The following is a 27,365-nucleotide window of genomic DNA, read 5'->3' as shown; positions in this document are numbered from 1 at the left end:
GTATTTCCTATAAATAGCAAAGTCTATCATCCTTGGGAAGTGGGGTAGGGTGTTTAATTCCCTCCCGACTCCCCAGCATATTAAAGACGTTATCTTCTGGTTCATAACTGTTAAAGAGGTTTTTTTTTTTAAAGTCAATATATAAATTTATTATGCTTTTCCTGCATCTTTTGAGAAGTTCTTATGATTATTATCTTTTAATGTGGCGAATTACACTGTGATTTGCTAATGCTCATCTTGCATTCTTGGGATAAAACCAACTTGTTCATGATACATTATCCTGCTTTACATTGCTACATCTGGTTTGCTAATATTTGAGGATTTCTAAATCCATGTCCATAAGTCTGATGAGCCTACAATTTTCCTTTTCTGCACTGTTTGACGGGTTTTAATATCAAGATAATGCTAGTACCATAAAATGGCATGGGAAGAACACCCTCTTTTTCTGTTCTCTGGAATTTTAAAAATTGGAATCGTTGGAATTATTTCTTCCTTGAACGCCTGATATCATTCACCACTGAAGTTGTGCTGGTCTGGAATTTTCTTGGAATATTTTTGATTACTCAATTGATTTAATGGTAATGAACTTTAGATTTTCTATGTATCCTTGAGTGTGTTTGGTTACATTGTTCTAGTTATTTGTCCACTTTGTCTACAATTTCCAATTTCTTAACATGAGATTGGTTCCGAATACCCTCTTATGATTATTTTATTTTTCTGATATTGGTTATTATGTCTTCTCTCTTTACCTTTTTTTTTGATGAACCTCTCAGAGGTTTATCAATTTTATTAGTCTTTTCAAAGACGTAAATTTTGGGATAACTATATATATATATAACTATATATAACTACTCTTTTAACTATATGTTTGTCATCTATTTCATCCACATCAGTTTCTATCTTTATTATTTGGCTTCCTTCTACAATTCTTTGGGTTTATTCTCTTCCTTTTATGGTTCCCAGATAGAAACTTATTTTCTAATGTATGCATTGAAGCCTATATACTCCTGCCATTTGCAGCAACATGGATGGACCTAGAGATTATCATACTAAGTGAAGTAAGCCACACAGAGAAAGACAACTATCATATGATATTGCTTATATGTGGAATCTAAAAAAAAAAAAACGATACAAATGAACTTATGCACAAAACAGAAATAGACCCACGGACATAGAAAACAAACTTATGGTTACTAAAAAGGAAGAGGGGGCAGAAATTAGAGAAGTTTCGGAGTAACATATACACACTACTATATATAAAATAGATAACCAACAAGGACCTACTGTATAGCACAGGGAACTATACTCGATATTTTATAATAACCTATAAGGAAAAAGAACCTGAAAAATAATATATATATATAAATATAACTGAATCACTCTGTTGTACACATGAAACTAACAACACTGTAAATCAACTATACTTCAATTAAAAAAAAAAAGCCTATATACCCCTCTTCTATGTTTTGTTTTTAAGTGTAGGCCACAAGTCTAAATATGTAGCATTTTCATAATCATTCAGTTCAAAAGTTTCTAATTTCTATTGTATTATCTTTTTGTTACTTATCTAAAAGACACAAGAGATTAAAAAAGACATGGTCCCCACACTCAAGAATTATACAATTTGTAGCGAAAATAATGTACTATATTCTTAATTCTAAGATGCCACTTATTTTCAGACATGACATTGATCAAATGACTTTCCTTAGGGAGAAATACATAACTCTTCCACTTTAATTTTAACACACTTTATACCTCCAAACATGGTAAAATAATTAAGAAAACAAACCACAAATAGCTAAATGAAACGCAAGGAAGACAAAAGTAGTAAAGAAAGGAGCAAGTTATGTGCCACAAGAATGGCAAAAAGAATGATTACTATTATTTTTCTTTTTTTTGGCTGCGCCACGCGGCCTGTGGGATCTTAGTTCCCTGACCAGGGATCGAACCCACACCCCCTGCGCTGGGAGCACTGTGTCTTAACCACTGGACTGCCAGGGAAGTCCCAGGAGGAATAAGTATTAATGAACAAGCAGTGGGAAAGATTTGGGAAGGCTTCATGGAAAGGATCATATTAAACGATGAGAAGGAAAGTTAATCACAAAGTATAAAGCAAGGCTTTAAAAAGGAAAATGTAAAAGTATATATCCCAATTTTGCTTAAAATTTATAAAAGTGTATTCTAAACTAAAAGTATTAGCTAGGGCTAAAGGCATAAAAGGATATTTGTGGAACAGTATGTGGTCTAGTGTGTTAAAGCATAGGACCAGGACAGTACTGATTAGGTTAAAAGGTATCAATAGTTTGGAGCTATATTAATGAAAATGTTAAGAAGCAGAATAGTATGAACTAACCTGTATTTTTGAAAGGTAACTGAGGGGAGAATAAAAAGATGAAATAAACAGAAGAGATTGGAGGCAGACAGAGTTAGTGGGAGGATATAGGAGAAGCTGAACAAGAATAGCAGAGATGAAAAGAAGTGAACATGAGAGAATAAACAACAACTGGCAAGTCACTGAATGTGGAGCACAAAAGAAAACCAAGAGTTAAAGATGACTCTGAGAATGAAGCCAAAAATTTCTAGCTCAAGGGGATAGCGGGGTTAATAGTGAAATAGGGTAAACAATAAGATAAGCAAATTTGGGAGAGGTGAGTTCATTTTTGGACATTTTCAGTTTAAGGAGTGGCAGGAACATATACGCGGTAACATCTTGTACAAATGTAGAAATGTGTTAAGTGTTCAGAAAAGAATCCAAGATGCAGACGTAAACTCACTGGTTTACTGGTATAGGAAAGACAGGTGAAAAGATGAAAGTAGTTAAGACTCTTCCACAGAAAAAATATAAAGTATCTCTGTTTTTCCAATATTGAAACTAAGGTTCAAAGAGGAAAGTAACATGGCCAAGGTCACACAATTAATTGGCAGAGCAATATGGCAGATCTGACTCCAAAGCATCTAGTCACTAAAGCCAGAAAGTCTTTTACATTTAAGTGATATACAGAGGAAAGGGAGACTGACAAAAAGCAATGAGCAAGATGGGAGAGCCAGGAGAGTAAAATATCACACAAATGTAGTAGAGAGGAGCTGCAGAAAGTTGGACATACAACAAAGTTGTGTAATACAACAAAGAATTGAGAAAAGTAAGGATGGAGGAGAGGAAGTCATACTTTTGCACTGAGTTACATTAGAGCTACGTATGAAAAGGAATCGTGGAGGCGGGGCTTAAAAGAAGTGTGGGGTAGAATGTAAATTCTGAAAGGTAGTATAAGAGGGGAGCACAAGAGAGATAAAGCTTTTTAGGATGAAGAGGCAGACTAGCATCGTGGTTATGGAAAAGGAGGTGGCAGAGGGAGAAAGACTGAAAATACAAGACTAAAAAACAATGATGGCATATATAATCAAGCAGAAGGATTGAAAGTCTATAATCAATACAGTACAAGGAACAGGGATTTGATGGATGAGAAGTGAAGGACAGAAGGTGGAAAAGCTAAGGACTGCATGAGATTTGAAGAAATAAACAATTTTCTAAGCAAGCTTTTGTATTAGCTTTATATCTTTAAACCATATAAAGATATAACACATAAAACTTTATATCTATGTAACTATTTGAATAAGGGAGAATTATTTCATCATAGTCCTGGGCAGAATAAAGTATAGAAGGTATTAGAGAAAAGTTTTACAGCGAGGGAATCATATGAACAGTCAACAAGTCACTTAGGCACACAAATATTATTTCTAGTAAAGCCCTTTTTGTGAAAATGATTTTTACATTTTACAGTTGTAAAGGGACTAAATGTTGTGGCTTAGAAGGTTAGGTAAAATAATTTGGTTTTTTTCCCTAAATTTAATTGCTTTTAATTTTCTCATCACTCCAAAGACAGTCAATGGTTTTTAGACAAATATCGTGTAAAAAGTGGTTTTCTTTTAGGAGTACCAAGATAGAGTTCACTGATGAACAAAACAAAACAAAAAAAGCAATAAAGAGCTTTCTTATAGAATGGAAAGAAGTGAACATAAAAATAAATTTTGAGAAGACCAAAGCTGATAAAATTAATAGCAAAATACCTTGACGTTTTTAGTAAATAAGAACATGAGGTGAATATGAGGAAGAGGAGCAAAGGCATTTATAAGAAATGGGTAATAGGCCCAGCACCAAAAGTCTAAAACAATAAGCAATAAGTTAAAGGGAGAAGCAAATAAACACAGGTCAGAAGCATTCTCTTAAATCAAAATCCTATTTAGAATCTAGTAAGACAGGACTGTTGTACTCCATGACTCTTCTCCCTTTTCTATTTATAGCTAAAACCCAAGAGGAACCCAGAATGGTCTTAGCAGTGGCTTTCATAAACTCCCAGCTCAGTTCTTTTAGCCCTGTTCCATGTCTCTCCACATGCCTACAACTTCTGCTTCACAGTCCATTTCACTAAGGGCTGCTTTTGCCAGGGTCTCTAATCTACAGCAGCTCTGGGAGAGCAGCTTCCATGAAGCAAGTATACAGCTGGGGTAAAAAAGGAAAATAATGAGAATGCCCCCATTCTATTATCATTTGTACTCCAGGGACAGCAATATTAACATCCTTTTTTTCATTCAGTAGGCTAAACAAGATGATAAACTCAGACCTTAGAATTTCAGAGAGAACAGAATGAATGTAATTGATACAGAACTCCTCAAAATAATATACAGAAATATTTAGCAGCATGTAAAAAAAACCCCTCAATCATGTAAGTCAGGATCGTGTCCAATGCATTAAACACATCTCCTAAATGATCTGAATAGAAAATCTATCTACAGTACAATTAATGAAAACTGGAACACGTATTTCATTAATCAGTATAGTTGACTCTTAAACAATGCAGGGCTTGGGGCACCAACCCTCTGTGCAACTGAAAATCTGCAAATAACTTTACAGTTAACCCTCCATATCCAATATTTTGCACCCGCAGGATTGAAACAACCACAGATTGTGTAGTACTATAGTACATATTTATTGAAAAAGATCCACATGTAAGTGGACCCACGCAGTTCAAACCCATGGTTGTTCAAGGGTTAGCTGTAATCTACAGCTGAAGGAGTAACTACTCATATACCGAAAGTGAAAAAATGGCATGCTTGAAAGTGAGTCTTTAGGAATGAAGAGAAATGAAGGAATAGAATGGGAAGTGATGCATTATCTACGGACATTCAAATGTAGCCTTTAAAAACATAACAAGTGCTAATAGATAACTAATAAGAACCTGCTGTATAAAAATAAAATAAAATAAAATTCAAAAGAACCAAACATAACAAGTGCTGCTTCATTAGCTTAAGAAAAATACCTTCCTTCCATCTTCCACTGTTTAATATTAAAGTACTAATTTTGTATTTAGTTTCACAAATTTACTTCACAAAAAATGTACTTTGTTGGCCTTTTCTAAAAGTTGTACTGTGGCAACAGGCAGAAAACTTTAGTAAATGCTGATGCCATTAGGTTATAAAAACCAACAGGTTAAAATACTATATAAATGTGCTAAACGACTGAGCAATGTTCTAAGTGGAAAATGTTAGCTGTACACTTTTCAACATTAATTAATTAAATGACTAACTATCCTTGTAAGGCAGAAATGGCAAATAGGTTTTGTTTGACATACCACCTAATGGTTTTATTTCTTAAAGCACTGCATTAAGAATTCTGGGCTGAGGGCTTCCCTCGTGGCGCAGTGGTTGAGAATCTGCCTGCTAATGGAGGGGACACGGGTTCGAGCCCTGGTCTGGGAGGATCCCACATGCCGCGGAGCAACTAGGCCCGTGAGCCACAACTACTGAGCCTGCGTGTCTGGAGCCTGTGCTCCGCAACAAGAGAGGCTGCGACAGTGAGAGGCCCGCGCACTGCGATGAAGAGTGGCCCCCGCTCGCCACAACTAGAGAAAGCCCTCGCACAGAAACGAAGACCCAACACAGCAAAAATAAATACATTTATAAATAAACTCCTACCCCCAACATCTTAAAAAAAAAAAAAAAAAGAATTCTGGGCTACACTCCACTGGAAAGACGCTTTGATTTACACCATAAACAGACTTAAGAAAAAAAGGTTTTTGAGAATTCTAACACATATTTGCCATCCCTGTCATTGTCTCGCAAGCAATACTGATTTCAACTATTGGCACCTGAGTTGTAAATAATGCATTGCAGGGTAGGCAAGATTTAAAGACATTTCTTGATTTTTCTCACTCCTCAGTGTGAGAATCTACATTTAACATTTTAAGTCTATTCAAATTTCCACAATTAACCAACTATATACCTGGCATGCCGGTAGCAAGACCCTGACCAAAAGCCAAAGTTGGATTTGCTGCTGCAAGTGATTCAGCTTGCTGCCCTTGCTGGCCCTGATTGGGAGTAAGAGGGCGCTGACCTGCTCCAGCACGAAGAACCTACAAAGGACAAACAATTTCCTTAAAAACGAAATTATAAAATAACAAATTTATCTCAGACAACTCTGTATATATCACAGATAGCCTTTGGATATTCTTTGAACATATTTACATTCAATGAAATGTCAGTTTATCATAAAAAAATACAAATAACGTAACACCAAAAACATAATCTATTAAGCAACATGGTAGAGGGTCTTCAGGAACAATTATTTCTAGTATTTGTGCTCTTTAACCTACCAAAGTAGTATTAAAATGAGAGACAGATATTTGGGCGGTGAGAAGGGAATGGCAAAATCTTACATGAAGACAAAAGTTTAAATTTTATTATTTTCTAAGACTGAAAACTCTAAATTAAGTATAATTATTCAATTAGTCTGGTACGAGATTGTGGTGCAGAGTGAAAACTTCAAATTGAACCAAGTTTTCAGAATTCAGAAGCTTTAATTAAAGTGAGTAAAAAGCTGCTTTTTACTGTAAAACCTTAGTGTTAAAAAAGGAACAAAAGATTTCATCAAAAAATGTGAAAACTCTTAAGGCTGGTCAAACTGCTTCGTAATACATAGTTGTTGTAGTGAATATATACACAAGCATGATACACATTAATTTCACAAAGGTAAATACTTAAACAATTCAGGACAAGGGAGATTCATCTTAAGTCCATCCGTGTAAGTAAGCATCACGCACAGGTATATGTGATGTTTAGGCAATGTGATATTTTTATCTGCCCAAAGAAGACACAGATTTAAAAAGAATTTATTAAATGGTGCTGTGGTATAATCTACAAGGACTGAGCTAAAGGACAGCTTTAACAGAATATCAATATAGTTTAAAAGAAAATTCAACTGCCAAGTAACACTATACTTGTCATTAAGTTGCTTCTTTGGTATAAATATGATAAATTTGGGGTTTCCCTGGTGGCACAGTGGTTGAGAGTCCACCTGCCGATGCAGGGGACACGGGTTTGTGCCCCGGTCCGGGAAGATTCCACATGCCGCGGAGCGGCTAGGCCTGTGAACCATGGCCGCTGAGCCTGCGCGTCCGGAGCCTGTGCTCCGCAACGGGAGAGGCCACAACAGTGAGAGGACCGCGTACCGAAAAAAAAAAAAAAAGATAAATTTGACAAACAGAATTCTGGAATTTTTATCAGAATTTTTCTTTTACATTTATTTATAAAAATAGTTCCAGAAAAGTGGCTGAAATTTAAAAAAAAAACCTTAAAAATAAACATTTTCTGTTTTAAGAAATCTAACCTTTAGTGAAAATATTTCATCTTTCCTCGCTTAAAAACAAAGTACCCAGTAATCTCCTTTTTCTGGTCAGAAATATATTAAGTTAATATTTAAAATAGCAATTTAAATACCCAGAAGAAAATGAAATGACAATTACTTTGACAGAAACATTATGAGCACACTTTAAGAAGTGATGAAAAGAAAATTTAAAACTGCTAGAGATTTCAAGACAGTTTCAATAATAGAAATGTTGAAGTGGAATACAACCAGATCTTTAAGTTCATATATATGACTACTGGAGGAAAAAAACCACATAATCAATATTTGTATGCCAACTATATGATAAGTACTGTGCTACATATTGGGGAAAATAAAAAAACACAGATCTTGAATGCAGGGAGCTCATGAAATTTCCAAGACTCTTCAGGTAGTATTTAATGAAGGCGGGCCTATACCTGTTGCTGTCCAGGCTGAGCTTGTGATGCTGCTTGCTGATTTGCTGTGTTGTTTGCCGCAGCTGCAGCCTGCTGCTGAAATAAATTGGCTGGATACACCCCCCACGGAACACCATAATACTGAGGTGGAACCACTGCCGGACCTAAACCCCACATCCCACCCCCCCAAAAAAAATAAAAAAAGTCACTACATTTTATAGATAAATAAGGTTAGTTACCATTAGACCATAAAAAAGGGACAGTGCATAAGACTTAGAGCAGATGTCCTTACAATCCTCTACCCACATACAACTGTCTTCCCTTTTCTCTTTTTCCCAGTTTTACTAGAAAGTCTCACTGAGGTATGGATTATTAAAAAAGAAAGTATTCAGAGGTGACAGCAGTCGTCTTAATGAAAAGATGTGAACTAAACTCAAGAAGACCAATGAACTGACAGGACACTGAACCATCTCTTCAACACCTATTATTGAATGCTAGTTTATGCATTTGATACTGGCAAATAGGAACATTAAACACCATAGAACTATAAGAGTTCCTATACTCAACTCAGCATTTTCTTTAAAAAGGAATTTTTAAAATTGAAAACAAACATTTTTGGCTTTTAATTTGTAATCTATAACATAAAACTAAGGAAAATGTTGGTACTAAGCTTGCTACAACTGTATTTTAATTGTAAACTGTGAATTTTAAAATATTCTTCATATCTGAAACAGAATTAGTTACAATTCTCACAAAACAATTGAAAATCATGTAAAAACAAATGAAACATCAGTGTCTTTATGGTTAGGAAGATGGAACTAGTAAGTTAAGAAAGAACTATGAAATATAATCATGGACATAGACATAAAAAAGCAAACCAGGAAAAACAGAATGAATTCTTGCTCTATTCTACTTTATTCAAGATAAAATTTCATTTCTGGACAGTAAATAGTATCACACAATAAGCCCTGCCATTAAACTAATGATTACGATGTCATGTTTCCTGACTGATACATGTCCCTAAATTCCACTGATATGATTTTAGTATATCTAATGTGTATACTTTAGAAAGTGAAACTCCTGGTTTCACTTTGTTTTGGAAGAAAATAAAGCCCAGTGTAACTGACTCAATCACTAAAATGAAAAGCTCTGAACAGTTTAAAGGTAAAATATATTTCTAAAGATAGTTTAAGCACAATCTACAATGAAGACTCTTAAAATATAGAAAAGGATTTATGAAGAAAGGATACACTGTCAAAACAAAACAAAAGAATCAGACATCCATCTAGAACCTCTCTGTCCAAAAGTAGCCGGAAGTCATCTGTGGCTAAACAATTAAAAGCTGGAGAGCCTGAATTAAGATGTGCTGTAAGTATGTAATACACACAGGATTTTGAAGACTTAGCATTAAAAATAAATAAAATATCTATTAATAATTTAAAAAATCTTGATTACATGATATACTGAGCTAAATCAAACATACTGAAATTAATTTCATCTGTGGTTTACTTTTATAATGTGGTTACTAGAAAAATCTAAGTTACATTATCTGGCTCACGTTCTATTTCTACTGAACAGTGCTGATCTTAGAAAGCCTAAGTAAGTTCAGAACGCCAGGAGTCCTTATCTCAAAACTAATGACCTCTTAAAGTTGCTTCCTTCAGTTCCACAGATTAATGATTTTATGTATGTATGATATACTAGCACTTTACATACTAACATCCAGTTAAATAGTACCAGGAAAGCTCACATCTTTATGGAATCACATGCAGATCTATACCAAATCTACTGAATGTGACAGGTTAGTTTCAGTCTGCTAAGATATCAAACAAGAATTTGAAATTAACATTTTTTTCAGGTCTTAAAGTCCTGAGTATAAAGAAAACGCCTATGAAAAGACTAACTGTTCTGCAGTCGCAATAATAAATAACTACCAGAAGTGGATTTAAAATTAATTGATCAGTGATAATTCAGTGAACTTATCAGTGACAGCTTAAAGTTATGAAAAGTTAGCCAATCAACAGACTCAACCCAAGGAACACACTTCTATGGTTGACATCTCCCTCTTCCTGCCTTGGTAACCAACATAAATCATGCTTAAGACAAATTCATTCCTGTCTCTGTAACTAACTCAACATAAAACAACCTTCCCCCCAAATCCTATAGAAGATCAGCAAATCACTCTGCTCAGTAAGACTGTGCCTAACCGGTACACAACTCTCCCTTACTTAAATAAGACATAAATACAGTTTGGTTTAAAAAATTTTTTTTCCCAGCTTTACTGCCATACAACTGACATGTGACATTGTGTACTTTTGGTTTTTACTTCAGATTTTGAGTGGTGGTTATCAGGCTTTGGCACTTAATAAGTTCTTTCCACCTCAATCCCACCTTCTTGTCCCTCAGCTTGCCTGCACATTTTAACATTGCTAATTTAACTTTACTTTTTAGATACTCATTCTCTTAAGATCACTGAACCTCTTTACCTTGTACTATCCCTGACCTGGGTATTTATAGCAGCTACCCCCAGTTTATTTTCTGAGAAGTAACTTTATTTGCACTGTCTCTGTGGGTAATGGGATCAGTCACAAGAATAAAGATTTGTGGCTGCTAATGTAAGATTTCTGAGACTGTAAAACTAAAATGTAAAACAACTATGTACAGGAGGAAACAAGTTATCCAACTTAGGTTTTCTCCTGTAGCATTACAGTCGAAAAATAAACTCTCTGGAAACTTCAGTTCATTCTGGATAAATGTTTCAGTTTTCTCCTAGAAACTTCAAATTGCCCAAATAGACAAAAACAAAGCTTATCCCCAAATTAAAACTAAATCCATAACAAGCAACAAGTATGAACAGTAAGTTACCTGCTAATGTTGCTGCTGCAGCCAATCCTGCTGCAGTATACGGGTCAGTCCCTGGAGGAGCAGCACTAATAATATATGGATTTGGCACAAATGCAGCTGGAGCAAGGCCTGCTGAGAATACACCAGCTGTATTTTAAAGGGGGAGAAATAATAAATAAAAAAATATGTATGATTTTCTTCATCAGGTTAAAAAAAAAAACATTTCTTCTGAAATTAGGGTTGGTGGGGGAGGAGAGGGTGTATAATGATTCTAATTCTTATTAACTAAGTGACCTTGGGCATGTAATACAACCTGACTCTGGGGTTCTTTGTTTATGAAACTGGTTTATCACCAGTGATTTTTGTTAGAATTAAATATACATGACTGTATAGTACTAGCATATACACACAATAAATGTTTAGAGCTAGAATTGCTATTGTTCAATAGTGGTTTTTCATTCAATCCTTATTAAGCCATACTGTGAGCTAGGGATTCAACACTGAGAGAGACAGATATGATCTACACCCACAAATCACTCCATCTAGTGAGAAAAACAAACAAGTAAGTTGGCAATTAGAATATAGTGTAAGTGCTATATGAGCACAGAAAGTAGGGGTATCCAAGAAGCTTTTGGTAGGATGGAGTGGGGCTGTAGTGTATAAGATAAAACTGGAGTTATAATCAGCATGAAGACTCATGAAGAGTTTCCTGGGTCATGCTAAGTAGTTTGGACCTTATCCTGAAAATAAAACAATGAACAGTTTTAAGCAGGAGCGTAAACCCACTTCTGAGTCTAATATATGCCAATATAGATTTGGTTAAGGCTAAGAAAGATTTTAAAATATTCATTTGCGGTACTTATTAAAGAAAGAAGAAAACCGCTGGTATTGAGCAGGAATCAGTATGTAGACCTTTTATCATAAGGTACTAAAAAATTACTTTGAAAATGTACTGCGAGAGTTTCCTCTTCTGGAAACTAACTGTGACAAGTACAAGGTAGGGAAATAATTAAAGAGAATGTGTTTAAAGTTAAAGGAGCTCAAGTTAAAAGATGATGGTGGGGAGATATGGGCATAAAGCAGGTGGACATAAAACAATTTTTTAAAAAGTATTCAAAAGGTACATTTATCTTAAAATCTAGGTCTTAAAATCAAGATTCAGAAACCTAATTTTAACTATATTATAGTGGCTTTCACATTTTGTGACTGTAACCCACAATGTAAAATACATTTCCCTAGTGTCCATATACACACACATGCCACAAACAAAAATCTCAAAAAGATATTTATCCTTATGAGGTTCCAATGCACTCTATTTAATTTTTCTCTTCATTGATTTCTAAATTACTTAATTTTAAGAAATATTGGCCACAAGCTACAATACTGATTTCAAGCCCAGGCATAGCATGGCCATTTGAAAAATCTGCTTTTAGTAAAAAAAAAAAATAAGAATTAAACAGAGGGTTCAACAAAATCCTTGCACTATTTAAAAAATCATTTGCTCCAAGTTGCATTCTTAGCTATGTCCTAGGTCGAAGGTTTCAAGATTTACTTCTGGTTCCTCTACTGTGATTATCTTTATGACAAGAATAAAGATGTATTGATATCCATGTTCTACTCCTATAACTACAAATTGAAAAGTCAGGGCCTAATTTTATATTCTATATTTTTATGATTAAAAAAGATTGCTTTTAAAAAATGAGATACTATTTAAGTATATAACGTGGAAAGCCAAAGTCCTCATGTAACCTTTACTGGCAGGTGGTTTATAGCCTTCTAAAACTTTTTTTTTCAATTTTAGACATGATTTTAACATAGCTCTCTCCATATTTATATTACAAAGCAGATAAAAAGCAGGAAGGTTTCAAATATTTGAAAAACAAGGAATTAGTGTGACCTAACGGATATATATTGAACCTTCTGCCAAAAAAAATGAAGAAAACTTAGTTTAAGCTCACATGATTCACTTAGAAATATTTGCAACACATTAGACATCAAACCGTATGCTTGTTAGTGTACATATAAATATGTATATGTTTGCATGTATATATACATGTTTTTGAATCTGTGTTTACATATGCACATATGTATAAATGTATACCCTTCTAAATTTTTATATTTATAAACACACACTCATACATTTTATATTACAGGGTATAACGGTACTTTAATATGCTTTTTTCACTTGCCAATTAACCACAGATCCCTTTCTATGTCAACAGATACCTATCTAATTCAATTTGGGGGGGTGGGGGGTGGGGGTGAGGCGGGGGTGCTGCGTGGCTTGTCGATCTTAGTTCCCCAACCAGGGATGGAACCCTAGCCCTTGGCAATGAAAGCACGAGTCCTAACCACTAGACCGCCAGGGAATGCCCTAGTTCATTTTTTTTAATAGCTTCATAGTTTTGTATCCCACTACATAGAAGAAACATGATTTAACCAGTCTGCTACAGATATATATTTAGATGAGTCACAATTTTTGCTATAAATAGTGCTATTATTCTTTAAGTATAATACAGCATCATCATATCCTCATGAAAATTCACGTAAATGGACAAATATATATAATTTCTTGATCCACATTTCCAGATTACCCTCCAGGAAAGTGGTACCAATTTACATTACTACCATAAGTATATGAGAATACCACTTACACTCCCGCTGAAATAGGATATTATCAAACTTTTTAAAAGTTGTCAACATCAGAAGTAAAATAAAGCATTCAAATTTTTTGGTTTTAATCTATAGTTCTTCGGCTATCAAAGAGAAAAAACATATCAAATCTTTTATACCTTTATTTTTTCTCATTAAAATTTTTAATTCATCAGGAATATGACCCGATTATCTCCAACTTATTCTCCAAAGATATTCTTTTATAATTAGTTTGCAATGTCAAGGTTAAAATTACCCCACCACTGCACCCCAAACATACACACACCCATTTCAGAGTGTTCTTGTTTACTGATCGACTTGTATATTTCTAGGCCAGTGCCACACCGTTTTAATCACTGTGGATAATAATTGTTTTGAAATATGGTTGAGTACGTCCACCTCTCATTTTAGTGTTCTATTAATTTTCCGGTTTCACTTTTCTGAGATAAACATCAAAAGCAAACTTTCAAGTTCAAAACAACAAAAAAATCCTGTTGGGATTCCAATCAATATATTAAATTCACAACTTAATTTAAGGAGAATTGACCTCTTTACAGTAATGAGTTTCCCCCAAAGGGCATGTGTCCCCATTTATTTAAGCCTTCAGAAAAAGTTTACAGTTTTCTTTACATACACCTTGAACTGATTTAGTTACTCCCTACTCCACCCCACATCCTGATTACTACGTGCTATATTTCAGTGTTCATAAGTTTTATCTTCTGGTTCATTTCCTCCTAGGTGATAGCTAGTTAGTTATGAAACCCACCTATGTCTTTTTTTTTTTTTTTTACAAGGTTCTGAAATGGTCTGTTTTCACATCATTTTGTTGTTTCAAGACCTCCGATCTTTGATGACTTAAGTCCTTGATCTCTTAATATTCTAAATAAACATTTTAAAGTTCTTTTCAGAACTTTAAAGTTCTCTTATTTCTACATCTTGGGTGTAAATTCTACTGTATGTTATATGACTGCCTTCTGACTGCTCTTTCTTGTTTGCACTGTAATTTCTGTTTTAGATACTATCTTATATGAGATTCTCTTACACTTACTCATCCCAATTGCTAACTACACACCATAAGGTGAAGTCTCCAAACCAAGTCTTTATTAGTGACTTGGGGGTCTAACCCTCCAACCCCAATCCTGGCACTGTGCAGGCCTTCTGCTTATTTATCCCTCTTGCAGCCCGCTACAGGCCTCATAGATTTATTTCCAGTTTACTCCTATGGATCACCTCTCCATTTCCTATCCTACAGAAATTCCCCAGCCATCAAAACAACCCCACGTTTTCTTTTCTCTCTCTCTCTCTCTCTCCCCCTTTTGAGTGTGGCTCTATATTTTAAAACATAAAATGTATTGTATCTATACCTCTTTCTGGCCCAGTCCATGGGCCAAGTTCTAGCCTGCTACCTATTTTTGTATGAATTAGCTAAGAATAAACATTCTAAAATGGTTGAAAATAATAATTTGTAACAAATGAAAATTATACAAAATTCATATAACAGTGCCCATAGTAAAGTTTTATAGAACACAGTTGTACTCATTTATGTATTGTCTACGACTGCTTTGTGCTATAACAGCAGGGTTGAGTAGCTGTGACTGAAACCATATGGCTTGCAAAATTTAAATATTTACTATCTGGGACTTTATAGAAAAAGTTTGTCAACCCCATTCTAGAATATGCACTGTCTGTTATGGTAGTTATTACCATATATAGCTACTGAGCATTTAAAATGTGACTAGTCTAAACTGAGATCTGCTCAAAGTGGGAAAATGCATACCTGATTTCAAAGACTTTATATGAAGAAGAGAATTTAACATTTCTTATTAGTATATATTGATTATACTTGAAATATTTTGGATATAATGGATTAAATAAAATATTATTCAAACTAATTTCATTTACTTCTTTTTACTTTTTAAAATATAGCTACTAAATAATTTTAAATTCTGTGTGGCACATATTATATTTCTCTTGGGACAGTGCTGTTCTAAATGAACTATCAGCCATCTAAGAGATGACTGAGCAAACCTGGATAAAAGGACTATGATCAACTCTCTCTCTCTATCTCTCTATTTAACTATGGAACAAAGATGAAAAGATGGGATCAATTTTGCTAAGTTATGCTTTCTTAGAAATTTCCATTTTATTCACGTTTTCAAATTTATTTGCATAGTTTCCCAGATGGCTTCACAAAGTTGTTCTAAGTTGTGCCAAATCTTTAAAGATCACGTAAGAAAGAATGTAAATACTCCAAGGCATTAAAAAAAGGAACATTTCTAAATTATTTTTATGAAGTATATTGATATCAAAACCTAACAAAAAATGCAAAAATGCACACATACAAACTTAAAGACTAACTTCATTATATGTTGAGTTAAAAAAAAATCCTAAATAAAACATCAGCAAATTAAAAGAGCTCATTAAAATAATTATATACAATTCTTCCAAATCCTAAGAACACAGGAATGCTTCAATTATTAGAAAATATCATTCATAAAATTAATTAATACTAATTAAGAGCTTTCATAGATACCAATTTAAAGATATAATGAAAGACAGGAAGGCATTTACAATGATAGCAAAAGATAAAATACCAAAGAACAAACTTATTGAGAAATATGCAAACTTACATGAGAAAAACTTTAAAGCAATCATAAACAACACAGAAGCAGACTTGAACAAAATTAAAGATACACTATGTCCTGGATAAGAATACTTAATGTCATAAAGATGTTGATCTTCCTAAGTTTAAGATTTTAACCTGATCTGGAAGTAAATAAAAGGATTCTAAAGTTCATATGAAAAAGCAAATAAGAACCAAAAATTTAAAACTCCCAAAAGGAAGAGCAATAATGGGTATCTTAGCCTGCCACATATAAATCATACCACAAAGCGTCAAGAAATAAAAAGTGTTGTACTGGCCCACGAGTAGACAGGAGTCAGTACGTTTCTAACAATGAGTAAGAAGTACTGAAGGACAGGGATACAGAAGGCTGAAGAAAACTGGAAAAAACAGGTCCAGAGTGCATGCTGCTATTAGAAGTCATCTAGAAATGTGTGGTCATCTTTGATTAAAACCAAAAATAAAATTTTGGACCTGGAAAGACTTCTTGGATTGACGTAGAACAATACACAATTAAGGGAACAGAACCAACTTAGTATATCCCACCCACTGCCCCCAAACATACTGATGTTGAGAGTGTTCACAACTTTTCCAACCAGGAAATAAATCAAGGTCAGCCAAAATCAGGTGTAAAAACGGTTCCACGAACATGATAAAATAACGTAAATCTATACACACACATTTACCAATGTCATATACCTGGTTTTGGTATTGTACTATAATTATGTTAAGATGTAGTCATTTAGGGAAAACTGGGTGGGGAACCTCTCTGTACTCTCCTTGCAACCTCATGTGAATCAGTAATTATTTTAAAATAACAACAACAAAAAAAAACCCAAGACACAAAAACACATACTAATGCCTGAACTCTACCAGTAACACATATGTAATTGTAATAATTCACATCATAGTAAAGACTATAAAGGTCAAAGACTAAATAGCTTAATGAATTAAGGAAGAAAATATTCAAAGAAATTTTCTTGGGATTCCTATTTCCAACCCATTTTAAAAATAAACATTCTGACTTGATATGAACATCCGTAACTACACTTGAATTTCCAAGTGTTTGATGCTCTCGACTTCACACTGAGAAAAAAACTTATGTGCTCCGACTTCCCAGGCGGTCCAGTGGTTAGGACTCTGCCTTCCAGTGCCGGGGGTGTGGGTTCAATCCCTGGTTGGGGAGCTAAGATCCCACATGCTTCATGGCCAAAAAAACCCCCAAAACATAAAACAGAAGCAATATTGTAACTAATTCAAGAAATACTTTAAAAATGGTCCACATAAAAAAAAAAACTTTAAAAACAAACTTATGTGCTGACAGTTTTTATCAAGTTATAGATTTTTATTTCACCAAGGACACAAATAAAAGCCAAACTGTTCTTCCCTAATCTTTACTCTTGCCATGTAATCTACTACTGTTTTATCTCAATGAGATGTTTCAAAAGTAATGAAATAACACCATTCAATAAATACGAAAGGAACATTCTAAACACTTTAACACAAGATTTTCTAACAGTGTAATCAAAATGGTAACTTATAAAGACTCACCTATATGTGGCTGCTGAGCTGTGGCTAATGCATATTGCTGCTGTTGAGCTGCAGTTAACTGCTGAACTGTCAGTGCATTAGTCCTCTGAAAGAGCTATTAAGAAAAAAATATTTAATACAAAGATTAGTCTCAGAGCATTTCATTTTTGTTTAGAAAGCTAAGAATAGAATATTATAAAAACATATTTGAATCACTTTTTCAACTACAAGGACATTTTATTCAATAAAACACTAAACGTTCAAGAATACCCCTATTATTTATGTCAATGTCTCATAGCACTTCAGGCTATACTAGTACATAGTCAAGAGGAACTTCTTTAAAGGAGTGGCATGCTTTACCTGCTGCTGGGAGTTGTAGTCGAAAAGGCCTACGGTAGCTCCTGAAGAGTCCATTGGTACCTGATTACCAGGATAGTCAAACTGTAAGGAATCCAGACCAACTTGTTCCATGGCATCTAGATTCTGAGTTTCAGGATTTGAAAATTCTTCAACAAGTGGTTTATTAGCTGTAGGATTAGGAAGAGGCCCCAATCCTTCTGCGGGATTAGTATTGGGGCCCAGGCGCTCAACTACTTCAGTTGGAGAGGCTTGACGACTTCCAGGAGTACGACTATGTAAACAAAACAGAAATGAGTAAAAGTAACAAGTATGTCAAAAGGTGAAATGGGAAAGTAGGAAAATCATGAAAAAACAAATGGTTGTAAAACACAGAGGGCAAATTAGGCACCCTAGGTCACTAACCATTCCACTTTATCAATTTTTTTCTAGCTTCTAGCTTCTAGCTTATCAATTAATCTAGCTTCCTCTTAAGAGCTGACATGGTTTCATTATTTAAATATCATTAGTGACCATTGTCCCCGATTTGAATAGCATAAAGATATAACTCAATTTTACAGATAAGGAAATTTGCTAATACCAAAATTTAAGCTTAGACTACCCAAAACTTTTGTCTCAAATCAGACAAAGTGAATCGTAGGTATGAACAGCAGACTATCAAGTGACAAATATGGGAAGGCTCAAAACCAAAACCCACCTACCATACTCCCATCCTGTCCACCAGCACATAATTTCTCTAACATCTTGCTTAATATTTCAGAAAAAAAAACTGGCCATAAAGAATCATATGGCCTCCATGACTTAAGGGTGTAAAATATACAATACGACAGAAAAGGGCAGTGAACCAAGACAGAAAGCTGACTCCTGATTCTATCTTTAAGTATTATTTTGAGCAAATCATTTCATCTTCCAGGCCTCAGTTTCCTTGCTGAGACTGAAGAGGTGACCTTGTGGTTCCAAATAACAAGAACAAAAAGACTATTTGTGAAAACCTTCTATGAGCGCTGCAAAAACCATCTTTATCATACCAAATTGTTTCAGCTTAAACCATGAGAATAGAAATGTATAACATATTAATCAAAAATTAAGTATGCACATCAATGAAAAATATAATCCTACACACACAAAAAGCAACTTTCCCCACTGACTAGCCTTCTTAATTTTCTGAAGAAATTTATTAACATTGGACTAAATTTTAAGCACTGACTCTTCTCTTTTTATCAACATCCTTCACAGTCTAAACTTTATTTTCACTTTATTTCTTGACATAATTCTCATTTACAGTCTCTTTCCTTCTACAGAAATATTTTATATAAGATCCTTTCCCTCACAAGAAACAAGTCTGTTCTGGAACCATCAGTTCATAGTATATTCAAATATACGTACATTAAATAAATGGCAATAACTATTTTACCTGGCTTTCAACGTCAGTTGTTACACCTGTGTAACTGACCCCAACCTTCAGGTGCTTCACACTGGGATAAATTTGCTAACTTGTACAGAACGTTTCACAAAGCAATTGCTTAATTACAAGAATTGTTTTCCGGATATTTAGGCAGACTTACATTTTATTTCAAAATTAACCATTGTCCTTGCAACATCAGAAGAAATTTCAAACTCCTTTCCCCTTTATCCGCACCTAATTTTTCATATGAATAATCCCAAGGCTTGTTTTTCATTCAGAATATAGGGGAAGAAAAAAATAAAACTGAAAGGGTCCTCTTTAAAATCAGCCAATTAAAAAAAAGAAAGAAAGCCTGCTATAGTTCATTCCTTTCAGTTCTACTCCAATAATATATATGTTGATGATGTATCAGTTAATGTACATAATAATGTGTTGCCATAATGACCATATGACCACAGCTATTAGTTTGAAATGGTTTTATATTGTTGAAGACAATATTGTATCTGAAACATTTTATAAGCAATTTTAAACACATACCCCAAACTTAAACAGAATAAAATTAGAATGCTATTGAATGTAAAGTTCATATTAATATGAAGAAGTATAGCCTCTCATACAAAACAACTCTAACAGCAAAAAGTAGAGGATACAATAGAAAAAAGTCATTATGCTATGAGTGGTGCTATTTTCTTGCTATAGTTAATGGTGTATTAACACTTCAATTATAAATGTATACTCTGCAGGTTTATAGTCAACTCAGTTTTAAATGCGTATCCTTGACTAAAACATAGATTAAGTAATAGCAGAAGCGCAAAATCAGAATTAGGTCCTAAAACAAACTGAATAGCATTAATTTCTTGTCAAAAGAGGTTTACTGGTTTTGGATGCTTTTTTGCATTTAGAACAGATAGAAACGGCACTGTTTTTAAGAAGCATTGTTAGTCTGCTTTTGATAATTAAAGGCAATAAATGTAAACATGTACCTACAACTAACTGATATTCCATGGTTCACAAGATCGCAAAGAAACAGCTTATTTTCAGGTATAGGCCCCAAAGCATCTGACTACTGAAGTATAAAGTATAGGAAATCAGTATGAAGAAACAACTCCCTGTATGAAGAAACAACACCCTAATATTTAGATAAATGTGCACTGTCTAATCCAAGTCCAAAGCTTAGAAGAAAAGAAACAATTATTTGTCATAAAGAGACAATAAAAAATCTGGAACTGAACTTAAATTCTGAACTTAAAACTAATTTTGGAAGTCTCTAATATGTTCCCCCCCCTTCCTAATTTCAGCAAGATTAAGTATTAGCACAAACTCAGAGTAAAAGGGGGGATAGGAGATACAACACAGGGATAGAAGGAAGAGGAAACTCTACAGAAAGGTGCTCAAGAGCAAACCCAAGAAGAGTTTGCCAAGAGAAATCACAGATTAAACCTAAAATTCACTAAATTTTAGCAGGGAGAAAACAGTTAAAATTTAGACTACCATATTAGCAGAAAGGTAACGGCAGCTTCTAACATTATTCCTTCAATGGAATGCATCTGTTTTAGAGACTTTTAAAGAATTGTTTTCTTAAAAAATGGCACATAATCATTAACTAATATTCCTTACAAAAAATTTTAAATCTTCCTCCAGATTAATACAAGGTACAAAGGGAAATAAAAAAAACCAAAATTGGAAAAATGTCTACATCAGTCACATCACCTAGTAGCAATAATCCCTAAAGAGATATGCTTTTCTTCTCGAGAAAGTTAAAATCTTACTTAAAATCTTTGCAATCGGCATCCATTCCATTTGGCAAACCTCTGCCATTTATTTTAGAATCATCATCATCTCCTTGTTTAAGATCTCTGTTTTGGTCCTCCTCAAATGGAGAAGCCTTGCCTTTTTGATCTCCTTTCTCAGGTCCATCTGTTTCAGCATCTCTAGTGCCCTGAGGAAAAAGAATCTGTTTGATTCTGAATATTTAATAGAACACAAAAAAAGGCACCATGAGGTGACCTAAAACTATACTATAGTGCATGTAAACAATAAAAACATTGAATCTTATTTTAATTTCATAGTCAACTAATTTACAAAAGGCCAAAAAAATTGAGTACAAACCAGTGATTTATAACAGAAGGGCTAAGGCAACCTTAACTATAGCGGTGCTGGAAAAGCAGAAACACCACAAATGAGATAAAAATTCTACTTAATGCATAGATGATTTTGTTTTTTAATTTTCATATCAAGTACTACCATGAATATGCAATTTTAATCTTACAAATTTTGTTCTTTAATTAATATGGGTTTTTTTGGTAACATGGTTAAGATTAGAAATATTCCCAGTGGTTCTACCACTTCATGTATTTCAAGTGGCCAAGACAAGAAAACAAGAGCACCAAGAGCTATGAAGTTTCCTTTAGTTCTAGGAAGGGCCAGAAAAAGAAACTGGCTTAAAGACAACCAAATAACCATCAAGCAATTTAAAAACCTTTCTTTACTCAAAATACTTACAAAAGTTCCCTTCCTAAATCGAGAATCCAATTTATCAGCAGGAGAAGAACTTAATACATATTCTACCATGCTCACACCAAGGCCTCCACTTTCTGATCGCGGAGACAATATTGCATTTACTTCACTGTTTCCATGAAAACCCTGTCCAGATCTTCTCTGTACCATAATAGGCTGGGACATTGAATGGTCTGTTTGGAAGAAAGAACACAATTACAAATTTGTACTTTTAAGCTAACAAAATGTATTTACATGAATTTATATACTAAAGTAAGAAAAATCAGCATATTGTTTTATTTTGAATATTACTGTAATCTTTATAAAAAGATCTTCAGTCTGTTGAGACTCACTGGCCTGGGCACATTTCTTGAGAATACAGATTAAGAAAGCCATTTGCTAAAAAGCAGGTAAAAGCCTATGTGAAGAACAGTCAAACCCAAAGGTCAATGGAGACAGAAACTAATTTGACATCTCCACTGCCTGTAAGCATCTTATTAAAAAGTTCTAAACAATTCAAAACAAAAAACTTTAGAGATAAAACCTGAAATAAAAGTAACTTCTAAACTGGCAGAGGCCCTCCTCAAGCTCAGTTACGTACTGGACAGATTCAGAACACACGGCTGTACTGCTATAAGCACAAATGACTAAGTTTAGAAAAACCAGTAATATCACAAAATTTTCTATTCTTTTTTTTTTTTTTTCGGTACGCGGGCTTCTCACTGCTGTGGCCTCTCCCGTTGCGGAGCACAGGCTCCGGACGCGCAGGCCCAATGGCCATGGCTCCCGGGCCCAGCCGCAGAGGATCCTCCCGGACCGGGGCACGAACCCATGTCTCCTGCATTGGCAGGCGGACTCCCAAGCACTGCGCCACCAGGGAAGCCCAGAATTTTCTATTCTTGGTGTATCACTTAAGATTTTTTAAAAAACACCTTCTAGTCTAAAAGTTTTCCATTTATTTTTTTAAAAAAATTCATCCATATGGTACGAATACATTTTCTACATATTTTTGTGACAAAAAGAAAAAGCAATACTTAAGATCTGAAAGCAAAGAAGATACAAACATAATAAAACATTTGAGGAAGAGTCACATAGATTTGCAGAAAAAATTTTTAAAAAGGAACCAATAAGCCACTATTTATATCTGGCTCATATGTGAACACGTACCATACTAAATATTAGGCATCATCCTTAAAGGGCTGAACTATCATAGAGGTATACTCACTCATCATTTTATTAACTGCAGTAATTTTAAAATGACTGGTACTTTTGTTAAACCATATTAAAACACTTCCATGTCAGTACCTTTATCCATGAGCGATTAGTCATTATATTTTTCATTCAGTCATGCACAGTTTAAATGTTGATTTACTGTCTCTCCCATGCTGGGCACTGTGCTATGTATGGGGAATCCAAGAACAAACAGTCCCTGACTTCAAAAGAGATTATAGGTGTAACAAGAGGCAATCATAAGAGAGTAAAAGCACTTCAATAAAAATAATCCAGGATACTATAGGGAACAGAAAGAAAGGGCATCTATCAATTCTTCCCAGTCTTAGAGTGAATCCCAAAGGAAGTGATATGAAGAGTAGAGAACAAAAAACAGGTGAAAATGGGGGGTGGAAAGAGCATCTCGGTTTGAACATCCTGGTTTCTCTAAGGCCTAAAAGTGCAGGAGAACACAACGTGATTAACAATTACAAGTAACTCAGTTCAGCTGAGAAGGAAATATGTGTATGATAAAATCTCCTGTAGTCATGGAAAGAATCGTAGAATGAAAATTCTTTTAGGACAAGGAATGTGTTATTCGTATTTGTACATGCTTGGCATTCAATAAGTGTTTGTTCAGTAAACAAAATAATCCATTCATTTCTATTTTTCTCATTTCTCCCGGTAAAGACTAATACTTATCTTCAAAATTTTATCTGTACAAGTAAAAAAGTTAAGTTGGAAGAGGGAGTGGTACAAGGAATTAACTAAAATTATAAACTTGATGCTAAAAAGATACATCAGGAATATATAAACAGTTGCTTAAATGTTTTATTGCTGGTACTAGTTGTCCTCCAAATATAACATACCAAAGATATTTCCCTATCATCCATCTTGAAAATATCTCTCATTACCATGTTGTGGTCAAGATGTTTTGCTTTGGAATGCTTTAAAAAATTTTGGTTCTGGTAAATAGAGCAATTAACCATTCAACTTTCAAAATAAACCAAACACGCCTATCAACCAAGTTTTCAAGCACATTATTTTAGCAAAGAAAGTGCCTTTTGTGGGAAAATGTAGCCTAGCCCTTATGAGTGCAATCTATATAGGTTAATACAAATCCAGAAAAAAAAATTCCTTGAGGATGGGGATCATACATCTCATTTATCTTTGTATTCTCCAAACCTGGCATATTATATTACATATTGTTTGAAACCAAAGAAAATTCCCAGTATTTCAGTCTAATTTAGTAGTTAGCAAAGTTTTCAATCTTTTTCAGTTTTGACTATAAAACAGTATTAATCACTAAAATTTTCCAGCTTTTCCTAACTTAAAAAAAATTATTTTACCCTTAAAAACAAAATTTAAGACTATATAGGACTTAAAAATCTTTTTAATAATTTGGAGAATAAAAAAGCACCTGGTAATTTACACCCAAAATATAAGGTTAAGTTGATAATTATCATCCAGAAATTTGTTTTTCTACTACTTTGATCATTTTCTATAGCTTTAGTAAGCTGCATTAAACTTAGTTACAAAGAGAAAACTTATTTGTAAAATACATGTTCAAAGTTCCATGTGTATATCTCAAATTTTACTAGTCAGAAACATTTAAAAATATAATCAGTACTATTTTAAGAATATAACTATGCTCTTTAATTTACCAATAAATACTGTCACCCCTTGTGAGTTATACTCCTTACACCCCAGTTCCTTTTCCCTTAAGAGTTTCTTGGACCTATGTCTCTCTTCACTACTTACGGATATCAAAAACATTCAAAGTCTGCTCCCTTTCTGGGAATTCTACCTTACTAAGGGGGTTTACTTCCTTTGTGGGTGTGGCTGATGTTTAATAAAGCTTGACTGAGCTGCAATTAAACAAATCAGTCACTGTCCATTAATACAATTCATGCTTAAAAATCCCTATGGTTAATGTGTCCTCTATTTTAACTGAAATTCAGAATTTTATAATCAGTTTAACCTCAAATAAAATCTTATTGTGACAAACATTCCTAATCAATAAGTGGACTGTTAGATATGAATTACTTTACATAAGAAAATGTGCATTATAAGGATATATGAAATCCTCACAGATATTGCAAAGTTTCTCCAAATACTGTCTGGGGGGGCAGGGTTAAAAGAAAATTCAAGTATGCAACAAATTCAGAACTCTCACACATACACCAATAACTTACGAGAAGTTCCCCATGCAGTCTCTCTCCATTCATCATCTCCAAGAAATATGCCTTTTTGTCCATCTTTTGTTGAATCATCAGGTTCCCAAAATTTTTTGGTAGGCAAAAGCTATTTGGAATGGAAAAAAATATTGTATTTAAATTTTATTCTAATTACAAAGAGCTAAAACATAGAGGAAAGTAAACTTACCACCAATAGGCACAAGTTAGTTTTCAATGCTAATGAAAATTCAGATGACCTATTTCTTAATTTGTCCAGTTAACAATCACTCCCCACTTGTGCTTAGATACTGGCTCTAGTAATTCTAGACCTGAAAAGTCGATTTCAGACTTTTCTACATTTTTCAAATCGTTTTACTGTCATGTGATATTTTTTATAATTTTTTTCAAAAGACTTACTAAATTTCTTAATACAGTAATACAATAAAAATATCTAAACAAATGATTAAAATTTTTCCTTTACTTCCAAGTATTGCCCTTGGATCACCTACTATCCTACAGCTTCAATGATAGAAAATTTTCATTCTTACTTCACAATGCAATGGAGGTGAACTTCACAATTCTTCCTAGGTCCTCAATACTAACAATCTATTGATCCCAAATCAGGAAGCTATGGGATGGCAGAAGAGACACATAGAAAAGACCCTTAAATACTTTTTGAGGTAACAATGTCAAAGCCCTGTGCCCTATCCTATACTGTTAACATACACAAGCATACAAAAATTGTGTTGATAGAAGCATTCAATAATTCAAAATGTACATTTGGCCAATTCCTAATGAGACTTTAACGTTCATCCAGGTCTCCCCTCTCTACCTTTCCTGACACTCAGAGAAGGCAAACTGAGGATATGTTTGTTTGAAAAGAACAGACTGGTTTCTAAAACATGCATTTGACATTTAAATAAGCATTTGTAAGACACCCATCCCTCTCAGCCCATAATTAGGTCCTCATAATCAAACCTGTATATACTTCTATTACTACACTTATCACACTAAATTACCTGTGTTTGCCTCCTTAAGGGCCTGGTGACCTTATCTTCAGAGAGCTCACAAATATAAACTAACCATAATAAAATGAACTTAGGTGAAACCTGACTTGGGTCTGAGAGATAAGACTGTATGTCTGTTGGGGGTTTAAAGTGTGAATGTAAGGTGGGGAGGACACAAGAAATTATGAACAGAGGCACAACTTGAGAAAATGCAGTTTGTAGAATAGGGTGTGAGATGGAGGAACAGATGTGGCAGCTGATGTTGTTAAAGCTATCTAGACAGACTATGAGGAACCTCAAAGACACGCTAAAGAAATATCAATAGTATATTACATTGAAGCAACAGGGACTCAAGAGAGGATGGCAGAAGAGTGACACTGTGTTTCAGAAAACAATTCAAGTTGTAAGTTCTAAGAATAATGGATATTCTAGACTAGAGGCAAAGAAATCGTTAAGGAGAATTACAACAAAGCCAAGATGACAAGAACTGAAACAACTGGCAGAAAGAACTGAGAAAATAAAATGGGTTTCAGAAACATTCAGGAGAGTCAACAGAATATGAATAAAAATAAGGGGAGGTCTGGGACTCCCCTGGTGGTCCAGCAGCTACAGCTCCAAGATCCCAATGCAAGGGGCCTAGGTTCGATCCCTGGTCAGGGAACTAGATCCCACATGCCGCAACTAAGAGTTTGCATGCCGCAACTAAAAAGTCCTGCACACGGCAATGAAGATCCTGCATGCTGCAACTAAGACCCGACACAGCCAAATAAACAAATAAATAAATATTTTTAAAAATAAGGGGAGGTTGATAAAAAGAATAAAAGTTTAAAATGTGGGTAATGAGGTAAATGATACTACTGACCAAAACAGAAAAAAAAAACCAGGATAAGCAGCTTTAGAGGGAGGAGGGAAAATTCAATTTGGGCATATATCCCGAGGATCTTTTGCTAAACTAAATACTGTTAATTTTACTGCTATTTTAAGAAAGAAAA

At 34.3% G+C, this 27,365-nt stretch overlaps 1 protein-coding gene across 12 annotated transcripts in view; it reads right to left on the bottom strand.

Moving 5' to 3' along the window:
• PUM2 (pumilio RNA binding family member 2) overlaps nucleotides 1-27,365 on the bottom strand; it is a 92,271-nt gene that overhangs the window by 37,872 nt on the left and 27,034 nt on the right. For 9 of the 12 annotated variants that reach the window (XM_033837969.2, XM_033837970.2, XM_019943212.3 and 6 more), the window contains 8 exons: nucleotides 25,385-25,493; nucleotides 21,987-22,174; nucleotides 21,254-21,423; nucleotides 18,083-18,353; nucleotides 17,744-17,837; nucleotides 10,939-11,064; nucleotides 8,095-8,237; nucleotides 6,278-6,407 (listed from right to left, as the gene is read on the bottom strand). In XM_033837969.2, coding sequence (XP_033693860.1) covers nucleotides 6,278-6,407; nucleotides 8,095-8,237; nucleotides 10,939-11,064; nucleotides 17,744-17,837; nucleotides 18,083-18,353; nucleotides 21,254-21,423; nucleotides 21,987-22,174; nucleotides 25,385-25,493 — 1,231 coding nt within the window. Of the gene's footprint in view, nucleotides 1-6,277; nucleotides 6,408-8,094; nucleotides 8,238-10,938; nucleotides 11,065-17,743; nucleotides 17,838-18,082; nucleotides 18,354-19,644; nucleotides 19,747-21,253; nucleotides 21,424-21,986; nucleotides 22,175-25,384; nucleotides 25,494-25,914; nucleotides 25,995-27,365 lie in introns of those variants that run through there. The other 3 variants (XM_033837971.2, XM_033837972.2, XM_033837975.2) reach the window with 2 other exon arrangements.

Source organism: Tursiops truncatus, chromosome 14 (genome assembly GCF_011762595.2).
Source record: "Tursiops truncatus isolate mTurTru1 chromosome 14, mTurTru1.mat.Y, whole genome shotgun sequence".
In the NCBI taxonomy this organism is placed as follows: domain Eukaryota; kingdom Metazoa; phylum Chordata; class Mammalia; order Artiodactyla; family Delphinidae; genus Tursiops; species Tursiops truncatus.
This window is presented reverse-complemented; position numbering and strand designations above follow the sequence as displayed.